General features: G+C 42.2%; 1 protein-coding gene across 1 annotated transcript in view; it reads left to right on the top strand.

The window, feature by feature from the left end:
• LOC131483198 (cytochrome P450 3A6-like) overlaps window positions 1-24,402 on the top strand; it is a 57,692-nt gene that overhangs the window by 2,542 nt on the left and 30,748 nt on the right. The window contains exons 2-7 of the mRNA XM_058680602.1: window positions 5,589-5,682; window positions 12,229-12,281; window positions 17,106-17,205; window positions 21,415-21,528; window positions 21,871-21,959; window positions 24,213-24,361. Coding sequence (XP_058536585.1) covers window positions 5,589-5,682; window positions 12,229-12,281; window positions 17,106-17,205; window positions 21,415-21,528; window positions 21,871-21,959; window positions 24,213-24,361 — 599 coding nt within the window. The remainder of the gene's footprint in view (window positions 1-5,588; window positions 5,683-12,228; window positions 12,282-17,105; window positions 17,206-21,414; window positions 21,529-21,870; window positions 21,960-24,212; window positions 24,362-24,402) is intronic.

Here is a 24,402-nt window from a genome sequence, read left to right as displayed (position 1 = left end):
ATGGTTAGACTCAGTCCTGGCTCTCACTAGTGGGCACTTTGGCTTAACTCAACGGACCTGAATCCATTCTGGTTCATAGTAGTGGGTACTACAGCCTAATGCAGCCTGGTCCACTCCCAAACCAAGCTTTCATGTGATGCAGCAGGTGCTGTAGCCTAGCTCTGCCTGTCCCATACCCATTCTGTCTCTCCTGAGGATCAGTGACTGATGGAGTGTAGCCCAGTTCAGCCTGCCCAAACCCAGTCAGTACATGTTGATGGATAATGGGGCCTTGCCCAGCATGGTCCACCCACAGCCCTGGTTGCCATGTTTACCACTGAGAGTTACAATCCAGATGAGTAGTCCTGAGAGTTACCCTACTAGGCCTGGATCTTCTGTGTTAGCGAAGATTGTGGGTGCTTCAATTCAGCCAGGCATGGCCCCTCCATGGTCTCAGCTCCTACAGGCAGGTGTTGTAGCCAGCCCAGCTGGATGACCCATACTCTGTACTGGCTCCTGTGTGTTGCAGCAGGATCTGTGGCCTGGCCCAGCCTGACCTCTCCCCAGACATAGGCAGACACAAATGTTGACAAATGCTGCAGACTTGCCTGACCTGGCCTGCCCTCAACCCTGACACTTGTGCTCCCAAGTAGGATCTGCAGTTGAAAAGGAACATTCCCTAAGTTCCACTCCCAGGCCAGCTCCCAGCTCCAGATCTTATGTGTGCCCTACTTGCCATTATCTGCTCTTAATGCTGGCCTTTACATGTACTGGTAAGTGATGCAGAATGGCTTTTTGTAGCATCTCCCAGTCCCAGCTCCCACAAGAGTCATTTAGATTCCTTTCAGATGATTTATGTGGTCCAGCCTGGCTTGGCCCTTCACTGCCCCCAAGCTGCAGGTGCTGTAGTCCCACAGAGGTGAGCCCATATGTTTCCTATAGAATCTAGCCCCAAATCTGATTTCCTTGCATTCTGCTGTGTTCTGTAGTTGAGCCAGATGCGTAGTAACTCCTGCACTACAAGCAGATGGGCACTGTGACCTAGCCTAGCCAGTTACATTCCCCAGCCACAGCTTTTGGGAGTGCCAGCAGGTGGTGGACAAAGCCATTTAACCCAGCCTGAATGCCCCATGTGTGTCAGTGCCTTGGCCTTATGCAGAAGTGCCCTACTGTTTCCCCCACTCCTAAACCACTCTATATTGATTCCCTCACCTACCTGCAAGTTCAGTGGTCTGGAGGGTGGAAGACCCCAGAAGTCATTCCTTCCTTGTCAAAATGCACTCAGCAGTTCCTCTTTCCCAGGCCAGCCACAATGCTGCCTGCCATATAGAGACCAGAGCGATGCGTGCCTGCTGGGAATCCTCTGTATTCTTCACTAATCATGAAAAAAAAAATCAGAAACTTTCCTGGCATGCCGGTATAGGTAATACAGATTTGGCATTAGCCAGGCCCAAATCTCTACAAGCTACTTGTACTTTTTTTTTTCCTCAGTAGTGTAACACTTGCCTAGGTACAAGGCGACCTATGCAGTAGCATAGAGTTGGGATCCATTTTCAAGTGTTCCCCTACCTAAACAGTTCTCACACAAGAGCATGACTAAAAGCCGTCTAGGACATCCAAGAGAGGAATTGGATTTTATGGTAAGATTCCTTGTCTCACAGAGCAGTTGAGGAACAGGATTGAGTATGGGAGAGGCATCATTCATGTCACATTTGATCTCTACTTCTTGTATACGTCTGTGGGGACTGCTGAATCTTACTGAAGTGAAAATAAAAGCTGCAAATCTTGACACTTGAAATAAGGTTTAGGAATTCTTGTGGTAAATGCTTAACTGTCTGATGATATTAGAGTTTCGCTTTATTTACATAGTATTATTTTTTTGTTTGCTTGTTTGTTTTGTTTTTTGCTTCTTTTTTTGACAATAGAAAGCCAAGGATTCCCCAACCTACACTATAATTTTATGTTGTCTAGTGTAAACCTACTATTCTTTTTTTAAGATTCATTTTTATTTATAAGGCAGAGCCAACAGTTTTAAGGAGGTACAGGGCTTCCTAGCACCTGCTTTTTCATTCCCAAATGGTCATAGTGACTGAAGCTGAGCTGTTTTGAAGCCTGGATCCTGGAGCTTCTTGTAGGTCTCCCATACTGATGCAGGTTGCAAGAACTTGAAAATCCTCCACTTTTCCAAGTCACATGCAGAAAGATGGATCTGAACTAGTGAAGCTTTACATGAACTGCTCCCATATGGGATGCTGGCTCCAGAGGCTCATGATTAAACTTCTACTCAACTGTGCTGACTCCTGAACTTATGAATGACATAGTGTCACCCTACAGCGCTGGTGGCAGAATAAATTATTTTCTCAATTTCATTTGAGAGGTTATGTGACAGACGGAAAGATTAGAGATTTATTATATGCATATATTATATACATTTTATGTATAATAAAAAGGTTTATTATACATAAATAATGAAGGATTACAGAGAGAGTGAATTCAATGAGAAAAAGATTTTTCATCTGTTTGTTGATTCAACAAGTAGCCTCAACAGCTGATCTGACGCCAGAAGCCAGAACTTTTCTGAGTGTCCTATTTGTGCTGCAGGGGCCCAAGTACTTGGATGATTTTGCTTTATCAAACACATTATATAGAACTGGACTGGAAGTGGAGAAGCCAAGACTTGAACTAAAGTTTTAATAGAATGCTGGCACTGGAACATAGTAGAAAAAAATGAATTTATTGGCCATTGTGGCAATAATAAAGCATGTAATGGAGTGGGAATAAGCAAAGCCCTTCAGCCCTGCAGAATTTGTACCTGGTGTCTTACTTTCAATACTTGTCCTACTGGAGGGATCACAATGCCCTATTGTAATAGCTTGGGGTGTCTGGCAACCAAATGCATGTGTGTTCATACAGTTTTTCAGTTTGTGAAATCCCATAAGATCTACTGATTTGACAGTTTGGTACCCTATCCTGCCCTAAAGACTAATATCTCAAGAGGCTATTAGATCATAACTCACATCATATAAAACATGTCATATGTATTCCATAATGTATGCACCTGTTACTGTGAAGAAGAGTGGAAGACTTGTTGCTAATAGAGTGGCTGTATATGTGAAATCATTTGTAAAAAGTTTATACTTTGGTAACACTTGCTCTATTTCCCACCATGTGGCCATCCATGTGGATTTTACAGCTTCAGCCTTAAAGTAGTTTCCACTTCTTCTGCTTCTCTTCCTCTGGTCTGCTATCTCAGTGTCACTGTAGTGAGCATTAACAAGGATCCAGGACCTCAAATATTGGAGTCTATATATGACAGTAAAACCAGGTTACAGTATGTATGGCCTGAAGTGCATTGGTCTCCATGGTTTTGGTTCAGAAATGGTTGAAAGGCAGAAGAAAGAAAATTGGTGCTTTGTGACTGAACATCTTGAAAAGAGTGAATGTGCCTGGTGTTGTTTACAAGGTGAGTATCAGCACTTGTAATTGTGGTTTTCATGAGAGAAGGCATGGCTTGGGTATGAATCCTTGAATGTTAGTTAAGGGAAGATATGCATAGTCACGTATTCCCAAGTTCAGATCAGCTAGATTGTCTTAAGAAAATACTTACATTGGCCCTGGCATAATAGCATAGAGTTTAAGGTCCTCACCTTGAATGCACCTTGATCCCATATGGGCACCAGCTCTAATCCCAGCAGCTTCACTTCCCGTCCAACTCTCTGCTTGTGGCCTGGGAAAGCAGTTGAGGACGGCCCAAAGCCATGGAACTCTGCACCCACATGGGAGACCTGGAGGAGTTTCCTGTTTCCTGGCTTTGAATTGGCACAGCATTGGCTGTTGTGGTCAATTGGGGAGTGAAGCATTGGAAGACCTTCCTCACTGTCTCTCCTCCTCTCTGTATATCTGCCTTTCCAATAAAATAAATAAATCTCCTATTTACTTTTTTTTTACTTTTTAAAATTAATTACATTGCATTATGTGACACAGTTTCATAGGCTCTGGGATTCCCCTGTGCCCGTGCATCCCCCCACCCCCATGGTGGATTCTTCCACCTTGTTGCAGTATTACAGTTCAAATTCAGTCAGGATTCTTTCGTTACAAGCCTATACCGAGCATAGAATTCAGCATCTCATTGTCCAGGTAAATTCATCGGTTTCTTCAGGAGACCATCTCCGGTCTTAAGGTAGAGCTAGCAGAATATCATCCTGATTAATTAAAAGCCCCAACATAACATCAACAACAATTTATAACATTATGGAATTAATTGACATGGTATTGAGTAACCAATATGTTAAAAAAAAAATACAAGTTCTTAACCACATCCTGTGACTGCTTCATTGACATTTCAATTTTAGTTTGTATACAACCAGCTTCTATGGCAATAAGGTACTATTCAGCTATCTTGTGTCTATTTTCACTTTAGTATTTAGCAGTTTATAGTGTTGAAGCATAATTTTGCTGCACCTGGCAGTTTTTAGGGTTATAAAACTGGCTTATAACTCTAACAAGGCATATGACAACAGGTGCATAACAGTTTTAGGAGAGGTTTACAGAGAAAGTTTCAATACCCTAGTGAGGAATAACTAATCATTTGTGTCCTACCTAGTAAGGTATATGTAAATCCATGCAATAAATAAATATTAGAAAAAGAATAGAAAGGAAAATACATTGCTAAAACTGCTCACATTTTTATGGCCAATGAAACCTGCAAACGCAACTTTAATTTTGTGGAAATGGGGATACCAATAATTCATTTTGAGTAGTTTTCTCCCTGTTCATATCTTACATATAGGGCTGTACCCCCAAACATGAATTTCAAACAAAAATTATACACGTAATATATGTAATATATTATATATGTAATATATGCAATACATCATATATGTATATATAATATATAACATATATAATATATAACATATATAATATATGTAATGTATGTATATATTATATATGTAATATCTAATATATATATTATTTATATAAAACTAAAAATGTTGTATATATATGTTATATATATGTGTATATATATGTGTATATATATATATGTGTGTGTGTGTGTATATATATATATATATATACACACACATATATATATATGGTGTGAAGGCAGATTTAAGAAGGACCATTCCCTAAATAGGATATGGGTTATAGAAACAGAATGTAAAGCCTAAAATTGAAAGCGAACTGCAAGAATAGTGACATCAGAGACTCTTAGTGACTCCCATATTTGTTGGAGCCAGTTATGCAACAACTTGTACTCAGAGTAAAGAAAAATTATTTTCCCCAGTTTGGACCCAGAACAGGAATCTTCACTGTGTTTGAGTGAATGAAATAACTTCCTGGCATTCCAGACTGAACCTCTCAGTATCATTGTCATTTGGGGGAGATTTTCAGGGACTCAGTCCAGGATTGGGGCTTTGAAGACTTCAGAGTCTTTATCAAGTCATTACGACTTCTTGGTGGAGTTGTTGTAATGAGGAAGTAGATAACGAGATCTGCTGTTAATCATTTGGCTATGTGTTACCTCCCTAGCTTGTCTATGCTGGTAACTGAGCAGGTGTCAACTACAAAAAAAGCACCTGTGACGTGATTCCTCCTTGACTTTACAGATATGGCACCTCTACACATGGCCTTTTTAAGAAGCTGGGAATTCCTGGGCCAACACCTCTACCTTTCCTGGGGACGCTCATGGGTTACCGCAAGGTGAGTCTCATTTGAACTGTTGTTTTTCTTCACATATTTGCATAGACTGTTGTGGTTTATGAAATGAAATTCTCCACAGGGGACATATTTTTATTTTTGACAATCTTTACATAACTAGGGTAAAAAGCTTCAAAACCTACAAGAAGATGGGTAAGACAATTAGCTCCGCATTGTTTCCTTCATATATCTGATATAAAAGGGGATTTTAAGGCAGAAGCCCCACCCAGTCTCCCACTCACCCCAGGTCCCTGATGTGGGGCATGCTCCGAGGATCTTTATCAAGTGGTTTTGATAGTTCAACAGTTATGAATTGCTGCCAATCTTGCCACTCCAAGCATGATGAAGTCGTTGAAGAATCCACTGATTGACATAGTCCATCTTGGAGTCTCCATTTGCCCAGTTTTTCGCTGCAAACAGATAGCTGAGGTGGTTTACTTATTCTGCCCTTTATCTTTTCATGGTTAGCGTTCTGAGTCCAGCAGTTCGATTGGAGGGATCCCCAAAGAAACTTTGTCTGAGGTATTCCCAGACCAGATTCCTGTATGTACTAGCAAGTCCAGGGCCAGGCACAGTCCATTGCCACGATCAGCTGGTGGTTGCAACTGCTGGGTTGGTTCCGTTTTCAGCCCTGTTTTCCACTGAAATCAATGGGTGCTGTCCAGCCTGGTTCTGCCCAGCACTACTCGGCCCTCTCACAGACCAGTGTGGCCTCAAGCCTAGTCAGAGCGACCCACAATAAATCCCACAAGGCCCACCCCCTACCCTGGTTTGCCAGTATGTGCAGCAGACCAGTCCAGTCTGTCCCACATCCCATTCGGCAATTGTACATGTCAATGGATTTTGCAGCTTAGTTCCATCTAACCAGCTCAACTATCCAGCCCTCACGGATGTTGTTGGCTGTCTCTGTCTAGCCACCCCAGTTCCTGTTCTACTTTGTGTGCCCTTCCGTGGGGGTGGTAACCCAAGAGGGAGGAGCCCTCTATTTCCCTCCCTGGCCACTCCCACTCCCGGATTATGCATTCTCCAGGTGGTTCTGTGGCTTAACTTGACAGAATTAACCCTCAGTGTCAGCTACTGCTGTGGCTGAGCCCAAACAACCCTCACCCACTATAATTGTGGATTACACCAGTAGGATCAATCAGCCAGCCTGGTTTTTCCCTGATCCAGTCCACATGAGACCAACAAGTGTTGTAGCCCTGCTTGGTCTGGTCTGCCCCATCCCACCTCACGCTCTCCAGTGGGAGTAGCTGTCCAACATGGGAACCACCCCTTTTCCCCTGCAGGCTCTGCCCCCTCCCTTCTTGGTTGTCACATGTGCTGTTGGGCGCTGTGGTCACATCTGGCACAGGCAACCTCACCTTGGCTTTCTGTGTTGTGTACTGCTTTTGTTGCAACCAAACCTGGCTTGACCCACACTGTTCTGGCGTCTGGATTAGCCAGTGGATGACGCGAACTGATTCAGCCTGATCTGCACCCAACCCTTGCCAAATGTATGCCAGTGGGATAATTTTGATAGCCTGTTCTGGGCTGTTTCCTTTCATGTGTTTTGTGCTTACCTGCAGGGTCTGTGTCCCACCAGAGGAGTTGCCCAGGCTCCTCCATCAGAACCCCTCAGAATGTCAGATTTAGTGCACACCAGTGGGTCCACGAGCCAGCACCACTCAGTTCACCTCCTGTCCTAGTAGGAATAGTGGCTTTTTCTGACTGGCCCTCAACCGAATCTGGGTCGTGCTGTTGGATGTTTCAGCCCAGCCACGGATCATCCACACAGCTCCTACATGAGTCAGTAGTGGCTGAGACCCAGCCTAGTCCATCCCACATCTTCCCTGGTCCTCCAGAACATCCGAATGTGTTGCAGTCTGGCCTGGCCCGTTGCATCCAGTCCACACTTGTGCCAAGGGAGACTGCAACTGTATCCTAACCAAACGCAGCCTCTCTTCCAGTCCATGCGCCCCTTGGTGGGCACCTCAACCCAGCTAGGGTGTTGCTTTAGCTCCCCAACTGATCCTGTTCCCAGCCTTAGATGGTTGCTCTGACTCAGCTTGGTGCTGCCCCTCACCTGTCCCGACCCTTGCCTTAGACACTGTGGCTTAGTGTCACTGGCTCATGTAGACCAGTAGGTGCAAGAACCTAGCTCGGTATGTCTTGTGCTCCATCCTGGTTTCTGATTTTACAAAAGGGTAAAGGTTTGCTCAGTTTTGCCCAGTATGCCCATTCCATTGCCATTTCATACATTGACCAGTTGTTGGAGCGACTTTGCCCAGCTTGTCTGACCCCCAAATCTGAACCACGTGTTCACCAGTTGAACTATGACCCACCAGGGGAGTTTCCCAAGTTCCTCCACTAGATCCCCTCCCAGACCTAGTTCTCATACATGCCATTGGGTTTTAGGCCAGTGCCCGGAATAGTCTGGCCTTCCTTTTGGCCTTGCATGAGCTGATGAACATTGCAGCCCAGCCCACCCCACACCCTATTCAGAATGCACATTCGTGTTCTACTGCCTTGACCAGTCCAGACTGTTGTCAGTTCTTTAATCTGTGATTGATGACAGGCTCCTTGGTCACACCTAGTTTAGTCCATAACCACTCCATCTCTTGAACTAACCCATGGGGTTAGAATTTCCATATGGTTTTGTCCACACATCCCCCACAGCATCTTCCCCCTGATATGGTTCTTTCTTTTTTTTTGAAGATTTATTATTTTTATTACAAAGTCAGATATATAGAGAGGAGGAGAGACAAAGAGGAAGATCTTCTGTCTGATGATTCACTCCCCAAGTGAGCCGCAATGGGCCAGTGAGCTCCGATCCAAAGCCGGGAACCAGGAACCTCCTCCAGGTCTCCGATGTAGGTGCAGTGTCCCAATGCATTGGGCCGTCCTCGACTGCTTTCCCAGGCCACAAGCAGGGAGCTGGATGGGAAGTGGAGCTGCCGGGATTAGAACCGGCGTCCATATGGGATCCCTGCACATTCAAGGCGAGGACTTTAGCCGCTAGGCCACCCCGCCGGGCCCCTGATATGGTTCTCAAGCGTGTTTGTTAATGTCATGGCCCTGCCTAATGTGACCAATCTCCTCTGGGTCTGTTCTGTTTCCAGGCCTGTCATCCACTTGAACCAATGGGTATTGTGTTCCAGCTCAATCCTGCCCACTTCTTACTCCATCCTCACGCAAACCAGTGGGAGCTACAGCCTAGTTGGGGCGTCTCCCCATAACCCCCCCCCACCAGGCCTGCTCCCTTCCCTAGTTCCCATGCATGCCAGTATGTACCACAGGCTTGTTCAGTCTGTCCCACACCCCATTAAGCTCTGGTACTTGTCAATGGGCATTGAAGCCTGGTTCAACTCAGCTAACCTACTATCCAGGCCACACACATACTGGCAGGTGCCTTTCTGTCTAGCCACCCCTGCCCCTGTCCTGGTATTCATGCTCTCCAGTGGGAGTAGCTAACCATGAAGGAGGTGCCCACTCTCTGTCTACTAGGCCACTCCAACTTCTGGATTATGCACTCTCCAGGTGGTTTTGACATTTAACTTAACAGAATTGGCCCTCGGTGCCAGCCTCTGCCATCTGATGTGGCATAGCCCTACCAACCCTCACCCATTCTAATTTCCTGATTTCTGTTCTTTTCTGTGAGTTGAAGATTTCTTGACCCTACCCAGTCCAAACCCTTCTGGTTGCATCTCAGCCCACCCACATCCTATTTTAGGATGCACCTTCGGGTGGTGCTGCCTTGACCTGCCAGATTGCCATCAGTCTCTTTACCCATAAGTGATGGCAGGTGCCATGGTCACTCCTAGCTTAGCCCATCGCCACCCGAGCTCATGAGATAGCCTGCTCTGGTGCCAGGCTCTGCCTGCTAGTGGCCCAGCAGCAAGCTGTATTTCCATAGGATTGGGCCCATCATTCCCCCATAGAGTTTACCCCTTGACTAAATTCTCTCACTCACTAGTTGGTGTCTTGACCCTGCCAAATGTGACCAGTCCACTATTCCACCACCCAGTGAAGTAATCGTACCTAGCCCTGCCAGACAGGCCCCAATCCACAGCTTTGGTGTGGACTGGTGTGTGTTATTCAGTGATGCTTTAAGCTAACAACCCATCTCAGGATTCCTAATTTGGCTGGTAAATCAGTCTGGCCCAAATAGATTTTTTTGTATATTCCCCTTGAAATCATCAGGTCTCAGTCCCACTCTTGCCCTGAAGTTTCCTGACCATGTTACTGGTAATCACCAAGAATTCATGTCTCACCTATACTAAAGCTGGCCTTACTCATGGGTGTCCCTAAGCAGCTATTCCATATTGTAAGAACCCCAGTGCTTGCTGCTGGGCCACTAGCAGGCAGAGCCTGGCACCAGTTGATGCACTGGCCACCCAAATCCAAGGACTCAGTCACTGCCTTTCGGCAGTGGCCTTGGCCTGAGTCCCTGGCATAGGATCCCGCCCGGCATGGGCATCCTGCCACAGCCGCCACACTGTGGGGAATTGCAAGCCACCCCCAGCCCCAAGGCCCGGAATCCTGGAATCCTGACAAGTTTTAATTTACTAACATACTGACAGATTTTTGGATCACTTCCAGGTGATGGAGAAGTTTAGTCTGGGCTCAAAATCCTATTTACCTCAGTAAAAGAGGGCATTTTGGAGTCTGGTATGGTGGCCATGCAGCTGAAGTCTTTACCTCGAATGCTCCAGGATCCCATACAGGCTCTGGTTCTAATCCCGGCTGCTCTGCTTCCCATCTAACTGTGTTTGTGGCCTGGGAAAGCAGTTGAGCATGGCCCAAAGCTTTGGGACCCTGCACCCACAAGGGAGACCTAGAAGATCTTGTGGATCATGGTTTTGGTTCAGCAAAGAACTGGTCATTGTGGTCACTTGGGGAGTGAATCATCAGACACAAGATTTTCATCTCTGTCTCTCTTCCTATCTATCTATCTATCTATCTACCTGTTTGACTTTGCAATAAAAATAAATACATAATTAAATAGGGAATGTTTGTGTTTCATCAACACTCGATGTTCAGCTGTGACTTGATATTTACACTGTGTGAGCGTTATGAAGAGAACTTTCAGTTTTCTTTGGCACTTTCTCAGGAACATAAAGCAGAGCTTGGTATTTGGACAATGCAGCATGTGGACACCATGTTGACTCATGAAGCTGTATGCTCAAGATTCCACTTTTCCTGACTGTAGCAGAGGTCATAATAACGTTTGGTCTCTTCTCCATGCAAAGCTTTGAAACTTTAGTTTATTAGGCACGTAGCTATTTATGACCAGAATATTGAACGTATTTTATGTATTTATTTGTTAACAAGTAGTTCGGGGAGAGGAGATTCAGCTTTGATGTGCTTGTGTACTCTGCAAATGCCTTCAATATCCATGACTATACTGGGTCAGAAGCTCAGAAGTTCAGCTGAATCCAGGTCGTCTGAGTAGAATGGAGGTACCATGTTAGTTGAGCCATCCCTCATGCAGCCTAGGATTTGTAACAGTGGAAATTTAAAGTGAGGAGGCAGGCCCAGATATGTGACACAGATACTCAAATATAAGAGAAGTGACTTAAGTACTATGCTGGAATACAGGTCCATATGCAATTATTATAATATCCTGAGTCGGGGCACAACTAAGTAGCCTAGCAGTTAAAGACCTTGCATTGTAGCACAGGAATCCCATATGGGCACTAGTTCTAATATCGGTGGTGCTGCTTCCCTTCAACTCCCTGCTTGTGGCCTGCAAAAGCAGTAGAAGATGGTGCAAATCTTTGGGACCCTGCACCCTTGCAGGAGACCCAGAAGAGGCTCCTGGCTCCTGGCTTCGTACTGGCTCAGCTTAGGCCAATGCGATCACTTGGGGAGTCAATCATTGGATGGAAGTTCTTCCTCTCTGTATATCTGATTTTTTAATAAGAACAAATATATCTTTAAAAAAATAGTATGCTGGGTTCTGTGTGTAAAGGTGATATTTGCTCCTCTTGCCCATACTGTGATCCAAAACTGGAAGGTGAATTCACATGCATTCTTTCACCAATGCATTTTCTTACTCAAAAAACATACCCAAGAGTGACCTACATTTTTGAGAACAGAAGAGATTAACTGATGTCTTTAGCTTCTTAATTCTGTCAGAAGTCTAGAAATTTTATGAGATCTAGAGAAGTGAGTGGATGGATCCCTGTGAACCTCACAGCTTTCCTAAAGTCTCAGTTTCCTCAAGTGCTTATGGAGGAAAATAATTGCTGGTTTAGGAGATTTATGGAGACCACGAAGGCCCAGAAAAATTCTTCACAGTGACAAGGGTTGCATCATATTTGTAGACAAGGTTAAGCCACCGGGTTTCCACAATATTTAGGGAAACACAAGATTGCCTTCGAATTCTGCACTTCAAATGTCTTCTCTCTCTTTTTCTCCCAGGTACCTGCAAATTTTGAGATTCTGAATAATTAAAGTATAATAGTATTAAGCTACTTGTAACTGCATTTTGTTCAGTTTATTTCAAATGGATATCAAGTTTACTCTGTTTACAATAATAATCGCATATCATTTCATTTCCCTTCACAGGGTGTGTGGGATTTAGACATGAAATGTTTTAAAAAATATGGAAATACGTGGGGGTGAGTATCTGGAAAGCTTCCTCATTCTGGTGAGGTACTCACTGTATAAGGGACAACCTTAGTTCAGAGCCTTTTGATATAAGATTATCCAGGGTAAAGATGTAAGGTGTCAGTGTCTGAATTTGGTGTAAATGTAGGTCATCAACATTTTCAGCTGTTGCTGACCAAGGGAACCCAATCTGAACAGGGCATGGTTGTTTTATATTTTAGTTGCTTTTGGATCAATAATTGAGTATAACACATTTTTCCAGGACATTCTAATATGCGTTTGTGTCTACGTGATAGCATATCTTCTGTCTGTTGATTCCTTTTATTTATTTTTTTGAAGGTTATTTTATTTTTTATTATATTTTGGACAATCTTTACATAGTTAACTATGGTAAAAAGATTCAAGGGCTACAGGGAAGTGGGTAAGACTATTATTTCCATATTGTTTCCTTCATGTATCTGAGGTAAAGGGGGTTATTGAGGGAGATGCCCCACCCAGTTTCCCACCAACCCCAAGTCCCGGTTGTGGGGCATGCTCTGAGATACTTGCTTAAGTGGTTTTGATAGTTCACCAGTCATGAATCGCTGCCAGTCTCACCACGCCAAGCACTATGAGGTCATTGAAGAATCTACTGGTTGACACAGTCCAACATAGAGACTCCGTTTGCCCAGTATTTCGCTGCCAACATATAGCTGAGGTGGTTGATTGACTTGTTCTTTCTTCTTTCTTTTTCTTGGTTAGGGTTCTGAGTCTGCCATTTCAATTGGGGAGATCTCCAAAGAAACTTTGTCTGAGGTGTTCCCAGACCAGATTCTTGTTTGTTCTAGCAAGCATAGGGCCCGGCACAGTCCATCACCATGACCAGCTGGTGGTTGCAGTTGTTGGGTTGGGTCTGTTTTCAGTCCCGACTTGCACTGGAATCAATGTTGCAGTCCAGCGTGGTTCTGCCCAGCACATGCTCAGTTCTCACATAGACCAGTGGGAGCTGCAGCCTAGTTGGAGAGACCCACAATAACCCCCACCAAGCCCGCCCCCTACCCTGGTTTGCCAGTATGTGTAGCAGACTAGTCCAGTCTGTCCCACATCCCATTTGGCTCTCGTACATGTCAATGGATATTGAAGCTTACTTCCATCTAACCAACTCAACTATCCAGCCCTCACTGATGTCGCTGAGTGCCTCTCTGTCTAGCCACCCCAGCCCCCATCCTAGTTTTCATGCCCTCCCACGGGAGTAGTGACCCAAGAGGGGGAGCCCACTATTTCCCTCCCCATTCTCTCTCTGTCCCAGTTTATGCACTCTCCAGGTGGTTCTGTGATTTGACTTGACAGAATTAGTTCCCAGTGCCAGATTCTGCCAGCTGATGCTGCGGCTAAGCCCAAACAACCCTCACCCACTATAATTTATGCTTGCACCAGCAGGAATAATCAGCCCAGCCTGGCTTTTCCCTGATCTGGTCCACATGCAGCGCACAGGTGTTGTAGCCCTGCTTAGTCTGGTCTGTCCCCATCCCAGCCGACGCTCTCCAGTAGGAATAGCTGTCCAGCGAGGGAACCAGCCCCTTAATCCCCCCGCCGGCTCTGCCCCTCCCTTCCTGGATCTCACGTGTGCTGGTTGGGTGCTGCAGTCACATCCAGTACAGGCAGCCTCACCCTGGCATTCCATATTGTGCACTGGTTTTTGTCGCCACCAAACATGGCTTGACCCACACTCTGTTCTGGTGTTCAGATTTGCCAGTGGATGACATGAACTGATTCAGCCTGGTCTGCCCCTGACCCATGCCAAGTGTATGCCTGTGGGAAACTTTTCATTCTTAGGGTGGGGGGCGGCCTGAAACTTCTTCAGGGTGGCAGCTGCAGGAAGCACCCCTCGGAGTTGGAATTCGGCCAGAGACCCAGGCCAAAGCCACGGCCCTGAGGTGGTGGGCGGATCCTTGGCTTTGGGCAAGCTCTGAGGTTTTTATGATATGGAATAGCTGCTTGGGGACACCCATGAATATGGTCAGCTTTAGTGTAGGTGAGACAGGATTCCTGGTGCTATCCAGGAACAGGGGCATAAAATTTTAGGGCAACAGTCATAGTTCCCCTTGCAACTAGTCTGGACTGGGACTGGATGCACCAGGCCAGGCCAGACCCCAACACCGTCTGGTGTCCTGGAGGACCAGGGTAAATGTGGGACATACTAGGCTAGGTCTCAACCGATACTGAGCCATTTGTGAGCCATATGTGGGTATGGATGAGCCATGGCTGGGCTGTAACATCCAACAGCATGAACCAAAATGGGTTGAAAGTCAGCCAAAAAAAAAAAAAAAGCCACTGTTCCTGATAGGACAGGAGGTAAACTGAGTAGTGCTGGCTCATGGACCCACTGGTTTGCGCACTGGTTCTGGCACTGGGAGGGGTTCTGATGGAGGAGCCTGGGCAACTCCTCTGGCAGGACACAGTCCCTACAGGTAAGCGCAAGAAGCATGATAGAAACAGCCCAGATTAGGCCATGGAAAGTTTCCCACAGATATGTTGATTGCTTTTAACAAAGTATCTAAATTCTGTTACCTAAAGATTATATTTAAAATGTGATTTTGAAAGAATGATTATTGGTCAAGCTGGCATGGTGGTATAGATGGTCATTTCTCCACCTATTAGTCATGGCATTTTATATGAACTCCAGTGTGTGTCCAGCTGCTGCACTTCTGATCTGACGCTCTGCTGACTGCTTGGGAAAGCAGTGGAGACTGACTCAAAAACTGGGCCCCTGGTCCACAAGGGAAACTAGAAAGAATCTCTTGTTCACATATTTGCTTCAGTTCAATTCTGGCATTTATGGTGTGGAATATATCTTCAAAAAAATGAATGAGTGAATTGAATTCTTTAGAAAAGAGAGAATAACTGATAGGTACAAGTAAATATGTTGTATATATACATCATATTTATGCAATATATATGCATATATGTATGTATTAGTCTCTGCAAGTGTATTTTTTTTTTTTGGTTTTCAAAAATTTAAACCAATAGTTTTAGTAAAGGTAAGTATACAAATTGCTTTGCTTTTTTCCCCCCTGAATCTAGTGAGTAAACATAGGGTTATTTAAACTATTTGGTCCTCTCTTGGGTTGATAAACTTGATGACATACAGGGCACAATTTTCATTTTCAGCATTCATAAAGAGGTATAACTGATAGGATTGGAACCTATGGGCAAATGGGAGAAGGCTTTGCCTCTTCCTATTTTTTTTTTAAATTTCAGATCTTATCTCATCAAACTCTTAGAGCTGGTCCAGGAGTTTCTGAGGTGACATGGCGTACAAAAGTGTTCTAAGAACATGCAGTACTGGACCTCTTTTCACTCAATCCTAAATTCCCCTAGCAGGATTTATTATTTGTCAGTCTTAAATGATTCACTTGCCTTTGTGTTTTAATTGCATAATACCATTTTTTAAAAATTAAGAGACATACAGAAAGAAGAGCATCTCTGCCATTAGTTGTTTCATGCCACCAATGCCAAAGAATGATAGGGGTGGTAGGTGGGAGGAGCCAGGAGCATAATCCAGATCTCCCATGAGGGTGACAGGAAGCAACCACCTGTGTGATCACCTTCTGTACCTCAGGATCTTCTTTGATATAATATGGAGTCTGGGGTTGGATCTTCAATTTGCACTCAGCCAATGCAGTATAGGATGTGGTGACTGACTGTCATCGTCACTAGTAGGGAAATGCTCACTCCCTTATTTGACTTCATGCTGTTGTAAATTTTATATTTTTCTTCCTGTTCTTAATCTTGTTTTATGGATTTCATGTAAAGGTATGTATGGCAGCTGTGTAAGAGAGACTATCATATCCAGACATGAAGACACAATGTAGTATGCATCTCAAGTTCAAAATCACAATTGGACTCACAATGAAAGTGTTACATATACCATAACAACAGGATGCTGGACTCTCTGCTACTATGTATACATATAATATCAGGATACTTAAATAGCAGAATGTTGGACTTGTGACTGTTTATGAAGGACTTCACCATAGTAATATAGTGGAAGGGTAATCTAAGCATTTATGGAACTGTATCATAAAATAACAAAGTGGGAAATTGAAAAATAATGAAATACATAGTATTACAAAAGGGTTTGTTGAAATTGTGTATGATGAACAAACTATGCATAAGTTGAAACTTTACCTCAAATTCAGCTTATCTTTTACTTAGTGAAATTTGAAATTCTCTTATCTTTTAAATTCTTTGAATCTAGATCAAAGAAATGCTCTAAAATTCTTTCAAAATATTTATTGATTATGTTTTCATAATCATAACGGCAAAGAGAAACAGAGAAAGAGATATTTTCCTTTTGGGTTTTGAGTCCTTGTGTGGCCAAATAGCTTGTATAAGACCAAGGAAGACAGGAGCCAGGAGGCTTATTCAATCTTCAACATGGATGTCAGGATCACAAACACATGGGCCATCTTCTGCTGCTTTCCCAGGCTGCTACTTGTGAGCTGATTTTAATGTTGAGCAGCCTTTCCGGTGATGATTTTCAATTGCTATGCCACCATGGCAGCAATCTAGTATTATTTCTACATGTGTGATTTTCATGATGAGCTGTTTAGTTTCTAAATTTATTTTACTTTTCTTGAGTGATCTTGCCTTTATGAAGACAAGTGTGTCTTCTGTGGTTGGAATCTTACTGTACATCCTACTCTAACTTGAACCAAAAAGGGATGTTGCTGTGTGTTATACAAAAGGAGTATGAGAAACATGACATCAAGATCCAAGTGTGGTTCCTGGGCTTGGCTGTGGCTATTGCATTAGGCTTGCTGTGTTTAATCATTTCTGTTTTCCCATAATAGATTGTATGATGGTCAACAGCCTGTGATGGTCATCACTGATCCAGAGATGCTGAAAACAGTGCTGCTGAAAGAATGTTACTCCATCTTCACAAACCGACGGGTAGGCATGCTTATTATTCAAGTTTAAGTATTAATTGTTAAGCTTTTATTCTTAAATATTATATAGTACCAAAATTATCAGGGAAGTTTCATGTGTGTTTCATTTTGTTTTTCATTTCATTTCGTAATTAGTGTATTTCTCCAGTGGCAAGTAGAAAACGAACATTATTCGTATCAGATTTCATGTTTCACTTCTCTCTCTCTCTCTCTCTCTCTCTCTCTCTCTGTGTGTGTGTGTGTGTGTGTGTGTGTGTGTGTGTGTGTGTAGCTAGCCACATGGAGCAGATATGTAGATTTGTGTAACTAGCAGCACAAACAAGATGAGAATTCATTCATTACAGAGATTCCCTCTTACTATTTTGTTGGAGCCACAACATGCATCTCATCCATTACTTTTAATAGATTACTTAATAGATTCCTTATAGGAATTTTTACTTTTTTACTTAGATTTTGCCTAATGTTCATTTTATTTTTTTCAAAGTTGAAAGAAAAATATTTATTTAAATTTTTAATTTTTTATTAAGTTTATTCATTAATTACATTATGTTGTAATTTCATAGCAACTGGGATTCTGGCCACCCCTCCCTACACCCTCCCCACATGGTGGGTTCCTCCACCTTGTTGCTATCATAGTTCAAGCTCATTTGAGATTCCCTCTTTGCAAGTATATGCCAAGCATAGAGCCCAGCATCTTATAGTCTAGGCAAGTCCAACTACTTATTAGGGAGGCACTCTCTGGTCTGATGGCAGAGCCAGCAGAGTATCATCCCAGTCAAATAAAAGCACTAACATACCATCAGCAACAATTGACATCATTATGGAATTAATTGACATAGTATTGTTAAAAAATAAATGCGATTTCTTAACCACATTCTGTGACCACCCCATTCACATTTCAATTATAGTTTATATACGATATATGACATAACATCCATAACATAACATGTTATGCATAACATCATATCCTCTTAAATTAAGGCAAACATGTGGTATGTAACCTTTTGGGATTGGCTCATTTCCCTTAGCATTATGGTTTCCAGTTTGGCCCATTTGGCCACAAAGAACTGTATTTTGTTTTTTTTTAAGAGCTGAGTAGTTTTTAAAACTGTTTTTTGGATAAAGTTTAGTTGGCGCTGGAGTCTCTTCCCTTTTCTCCAAGTTCTCTCCCTTCTCCTCTTTTATCCCCTCCAGTCTCACAATGTGTGTCTTCCATGAATTTTCCCAAGTCCATTATGATGCCACTGGAGTGTCTCCCAATCATGTAGGAGACAATGTCCCTCTTCTCACTATTGCTTGTACTGCCCATAAATAGCAAAGATCTAGTTCTGTTGTCCTTCATTAGGGCCCTGGTATACAAGAATTAACTCACAACAAAATGACTGACAGTCTCATGCATGCCTTTTGTTCATTGTGTTTTTGATATCAAATCTAAAAATTATTTGCCTAGCCCTTCTGTTTTTTTTTTTCAATTTTATGGCTATGTTTTATGCATATAATCTATTTTGACCTAATATTTATGTCAGGTTTGAGGTTTAGACTAGTGTTAATTTTGGACTATGTGCTACCCAATTGTTTCAACACTCCTTCACTCACTTCCTCAAATTGCTTTATCACCTTTGAAAATCAGTTAGTAGTGATTGTGTGGTTCTAGGTTTCATCATCTGTTCTGTTGTACTGATCACTTTGTCTAATCCTCCAATAATGCCATAGTGTCTTGGTAATGGTAGCTCTATAATAATCCTTAACATGTAGAGTGAATTCTCCCATTTTATTTTTCAGAACTGGCTTAGCTGTTCTTGGTCTCTTTTCATTCCATACAAAGTTAGGATAGTTCATTTTTATCTACAACAAACCACAGATGAACTGTGTTGGAGTCTGTGTCCTTAGAGTTGTGAGTCTGTCAATCTATGACCATAGCATGCCTCTCCATTGTGTTAGGTTTCTTGGATTCCTTTCATTAACATATTGCTATCAGCATATATATATATTCTATCTATCTACCTATCATCTCTCTCTATATATATCAGCATCTATATCTATATCTGTATCTGTTAAACTTTATGCTTAAATTGTTTATTTTTATCAGAAGTGACTGAAATTGTATTTGTATGATGTCTTCATAAGCTTTTACATGAAGGTGATTTCTGTGCATTGGTCTTGTGTCTGATGGGAATGGGAAATATTGAGTTTCCCCATTACGTTGTGTACTGACTGAAAGTCTTTTCTTCTGTTCTTTTTGTATAATAGCATGTTTTTTTCTTAATTAAGTTGAAGAAATTTGCTGTATTTCTGTATTTAGGTTTTTTATGCACAAATATTGGAAATGTTCATTTTAAAACAAAGTATAGTTTTACAAGTTGGAAAATGTTTCCTAGAATTTTGAATTGCTAGGCCAGTCTGAGGATGGTCAATATAATTCTCCTTTTCCTTTTCTCTTTGTGGTGTGAGACAAATGGACTTCCATGCAATCTCATATTTCTTCAGAATAGCAAATAAGTTTATTTTTTTAAAGATTTATTTATTTTGTATTTGAAGGGCAGACTTTACAGAGAAAGAAGGTGAGACAGAGAGGGAAGTCTCTCATTTACTGGTTCACTCTATAAATGGCTGCAATGGCCAGAGTAAATTTAGTCAAAGCTCAGATCCAGGAGCTTCTTCTGGGTCTCCCATGTAAGTGAAGGTACCAGATGACTTCACCATTCACTGCTGTGTCTCTAGGGTATATGCAGGAAGCTGGATCAGAATGCTGATCTAGCATGTAAGGGTTGATATAGGATGTCAGAACTGCAATGAGTGAAGGTTAGCATGCAGTGCCAAATACTGGCCTCACAATAGGTTTGCAGTCTCAGAGGTATTATCTACCTTAAAAAGTGATCATAAAAACTATGTTTTTGGTTGCATATAATACATTTTTTAATTTACTGTATGATGTTTCAATAAAAGTAGAATCAACTGATCAGGTACTGAACATGTTTACATGTTAACATGTTTAGACTTTAATTTTGTAAAGGATTTTTCATTTAAATATGCCAGAAGCCTGTTACTGAAAAAGATGGTGGCAGGAGAGAAAGAATGAAACAGAGAGTGAAAGAGAGCAAGAGTGAGACAGAGCATGAGTGTCCATCCATTGGTTCACTCCCAAATTGCTGCAATGGCCAGAGTTTGGCCCATATGAAGGTCAGAGCCAGGAGCTTCTTCTTGGTTTTCCACATGGATGCAGGAACCAGAACACTTTGGTCATTCTCCTTTGCCTTCCTCTGCCATTAGCAGGCATCTGGATTATAAATAGCACAGTAGGTGCAGTTATGGGGTCCCACTGATACTGTTCCTTGTATTTTCTTGTAGTTTTCTTTATGCCAGGGCTTATGAGTTTTTCTCTTTCAGTGTTTCATTCAATAAAAAAATAAGTTGTTGTGAAGTATAGATGTGCCACTCTGTATCAGATGCTGAATCTTATTATGACACAGTGTTATGGTGCCTGCCACTCAACATCCTTCTCTATTTCCTCTTGCAGTGCTTCAAAGCCTCCTTTTGGTTCAGAATGTGTTATAAAAATTCTACACATGAGAGAAACGTTTGGTGTTTGCTTTTCTGTGTAATGTTTATTTGTTTTAATATAGTAAGCTTCCATTCCATCCATTGTGCTGTGAATAACAGGATTTCAGTGTTTAGTTCTTTGTTTGATACTATGATTTCATGGTTTGGTGGGGGAATAAATATCTCAAAGCAGAATATCTAAACCTAAATGAAATGTATTTTTACTTTTTAAGGAAAGTTCTCTTCTTTTATCAGCTGTTGTTCATGTGCATGTTTTTGTGTATAGAGAGTAGGGCAGAGTGGAAAACAAAATTGTTTCAAAGAAACATACAGGCTTTTTTGGCGATCTAGATGTCCACCAGCAATTCGTTTCTGTTGTGCTCTATATTAGAGGATGTTTCTATTTCTGTTTAGTCTCCTGGAATGACAGATTCGCTGATATATGGCAAATCGATTTTTATAGGAAAATGGAAAATAAATGCCTCAGAACACAGCACATCTACTCTCTTATGAGGCTAGGCATTTAGAATAATATTTATGAGCACATAATCTTAGCATATCAAGTGGTAGACTTCTACTAAATAGTTTGAAATGCCTGATGTGCGTGTAATAAACACAACAGTGATGATCTTCAGAACTTATGCTGGGCAAAATGTCTTTATTTGAATTTTAGTCTTTTGGACCAATGGGATTTATGAAAAGCTCCATCACCTATTCTAAGGATGAAGAATGGAAGAGAATAAGAACATTGTTGTCTCCAACCTTCACTAGTGGAAAAATCAAGGAGGTAATAAATTAGTATATGTTAATTACAAGCTTAACTGAGTCTGGGAAAAAAATGGAAAGACAATCCTAGTCCATTTGAAGCGCAAAGTTTATTGGCACCAATGTTTTTTAAACTGACCTTTTCTCTTTATAATCTAGAAGAGAATTGCATTCATTAAAAATGTTGATGAACTACCTCTGCTTTGATAATCCAATCCTTTTGACTTGAATATTTACTTTTAACTGTGGATGAAGTGGTGTATATAGAGTCATTTTGTCACTCCTGCTTCATTAGAAAACTATTTCCTTATGTGACCTGGATCTCTGCATCTCACTGTGGCTGGTGTTGTGTGTGTGTACTTAGATGCTACCCATCATTGCCCATTATGGAGATGTGCTGGTGAAAAATTTGAGTCAGGAAGCAGAGAAAGGCAAGCCTGTCAATTTGAACAAGTAAGTAAGAATGTATTTGTGGGGTTCTGGGCTCTTTCAGTACATGGCATGGAGTTGAAATTTCCCTTCGGGAATCCCTAGAGTGAACATACGAAAGAGTGTACGTTGTGTTACAACTCCAGTGATTCCACCAGAAAGGATAACATACAACACAAAGGAAGTTGGGGACAGACTGGGTTTTCTTGGAATAGAGCACATAATACAGTTACCAGCTTGGCTGTCACTTTGGCTATTTGAGAGGCAAAATTCATGTGTAGAAAGAAGGAATATGACTCTATGGAAGTTTTTTGTTTGTTTTTGTTTTGTTTTGTTGTGTTTTGTTTAAGATGGTATGGAATTGGGACTGCGAACTAAGGGAAGAATTTGGTATAAATCGGGAAGCAGGGTCTATGCCAGGAGAGTCCTAGAGTGTGTGTGTGTGTGTAGGAAGAACCAAAATGCCTTCATGGAATTGCTGATTATATTAGAAAAATGCTAAATGCTGAAGTATATCTTTTACTTCAAATTTCTTAAATATGTGGAGAGAGAAGGCCCAGAAAAGCCTTTGGGGATAGCAACAGAATAATTTGTTAGCTAAACTTGGATATTTATTTATATTATGTATATTCATTTGGTGTGATGAAAGAACTAGAACGAGATATATTCTGTGTCCTGATCCTAAATATCTGCAACAACTAGGGATTAGCCAAGCTTAAGCCAAGAGCTAGGGATTCAATCTAGTCTCACCTGGGGGTGGAATGATGCAAGTGCCTGACTTAATACATGGTATCTCCAAGAATGTGCATTTGCTGGAATTTATTAGTGGAGCTGCTATTTGGACAGAGGACTAACATATGGAATATGGCATCAAAATTAGCATCATTTGAAATTTTTGAAAATTTTGCTCTCCCAGTCAGAATGTACTAACTTTGAATTATTCAGGTATCTGCTTTGTAAACCACGAATTCCTGGAGAAGCAGATAGCATTTTACACAGTTATGTATGCATTCTTCTTGTTAATAAGTTTAATGGGGGCCCGGCGGCATGGCCTAGCGGCTAAAGTCCTCACCTTGAAAGCCCCGGGATCCCATATGGGCGCCGGTTCTAATCCCGGCAGCTCCACTTCCCATCCACCTCCCTGCTTGTGGCCTGGGAAAGCAGTCGAGGACGGCCCAAAGCTTTGGGACCCTGCACCCGCATGGGAGACCTGGAGGAAGAGGTTCCAGGTTCCCGGCATCGGATCGGCACGCACCGGCCGTTGCGGCTCACTTGGGGAGTGAATCATCGGATGGAAGATCTTCCTCTCTGTCTCTCCTCCTCTGTGTATATCTGACTTTGTAATAAATAAATAAATCTTTAAAAAAAATAAGTTTAATGTAGAGTTATTATATTTAACCACAGTCATCCTTGGATATACCTTTTAAAGGGAATTCTACCCTCAGGGCCACCTCAGATTCTGGAGATGGAAAAGAGGGTGTATTTTAGAGCTTTGTCAATGAATGAAGGGAAGGATTGATTGTTCTGTAATTCAGATCAGAGTGTTGATATTTAGTAATGTGTTAGGAAAAAATCATCTTTGCAGACAGTTTCTAAGGTGAGGGAAGACCTGGATGAGCGCCATCTTCATGAGTTCCAGGGAAGAGTGAATTATTCCAGCTATCCTGCTAAAGCTTAGGTCTTACATCTAAATACAGCACAGAGTTCTGTAACCTGTGTGATTATGGTCTTTAACTCTGCTTGAGCTTAGATGCATCTCTAATTTTACTAGAGTCCCTGCTACCCAGGGCAAAGACAACTGTATCTTCCACCCTTGATATGTTTGAATGTGAATGATAGTAGTAATGATCATTCTGATGATCTAGGTGGTAGTTCTATTTTTTAAAATAAAGATGTTTATCTCAATGAGACAGAGAGAGGTAGAGAGGGAGCTATCTTCCATTTGCTGGTTCACCAGACTAGGTTGTTTGAACGCATGCATGTCCTGCATGTGTGATAGGGAACCAAGCTCTTAAACACCATCTTTTGCATTCCGGGATGTGTTAGCATGAAGGTAGATCAGAAGTGTGGTCGGCTGGATTTGAAACAGAATTCTGACTGTGCTTACTGAACCTCAGCCACTGAGCCTCAATGCCTGCCTGCAGATGTGGTCCAGGAATTGTTTGGCTCTCTACTGTTTTGCTTGACATGTGCTTTCTCATCACTTCCTGCTACATGTGTGGCTCAAGAATGGCAAGTAGGTGCTGGTTTTAATTGTCATTGTATCTCTCTCCACAGAATCTTTGAGGCATACAGCATGGATGTGATCACTGCAACATCGTTTGGAGTGAACATTGATTCCCTTAGAAACCCACATGATCCTTTCTTAAAAAATCTCAGGAGGCTATTAAATCTTAATTTCTTTAGTCCTTTACTTTTCTCAGTCAGTAAGTATTGCACCATTTCTTCCTCTTTTTAAAATGTCTTG

The sequence above is a fragment of the Ochotona princeps genome, chromosome 24 (genome assembly GCF_030435755.1).
Source record: "Ochotona princeps isolate mOchPri1 chromosome 24, mOchPri1.hap1, whole genome shotgun sequence".
Lineage (NCBI taxonomy): Eukaryota > Metazoa > Chordata > Mammalia > Lagomorpha > Ochotonidae > Ochotona > Ochotona princeps.
This window is presented reverse-complemented; position numbering and strand designations above follow the sequence as displayed.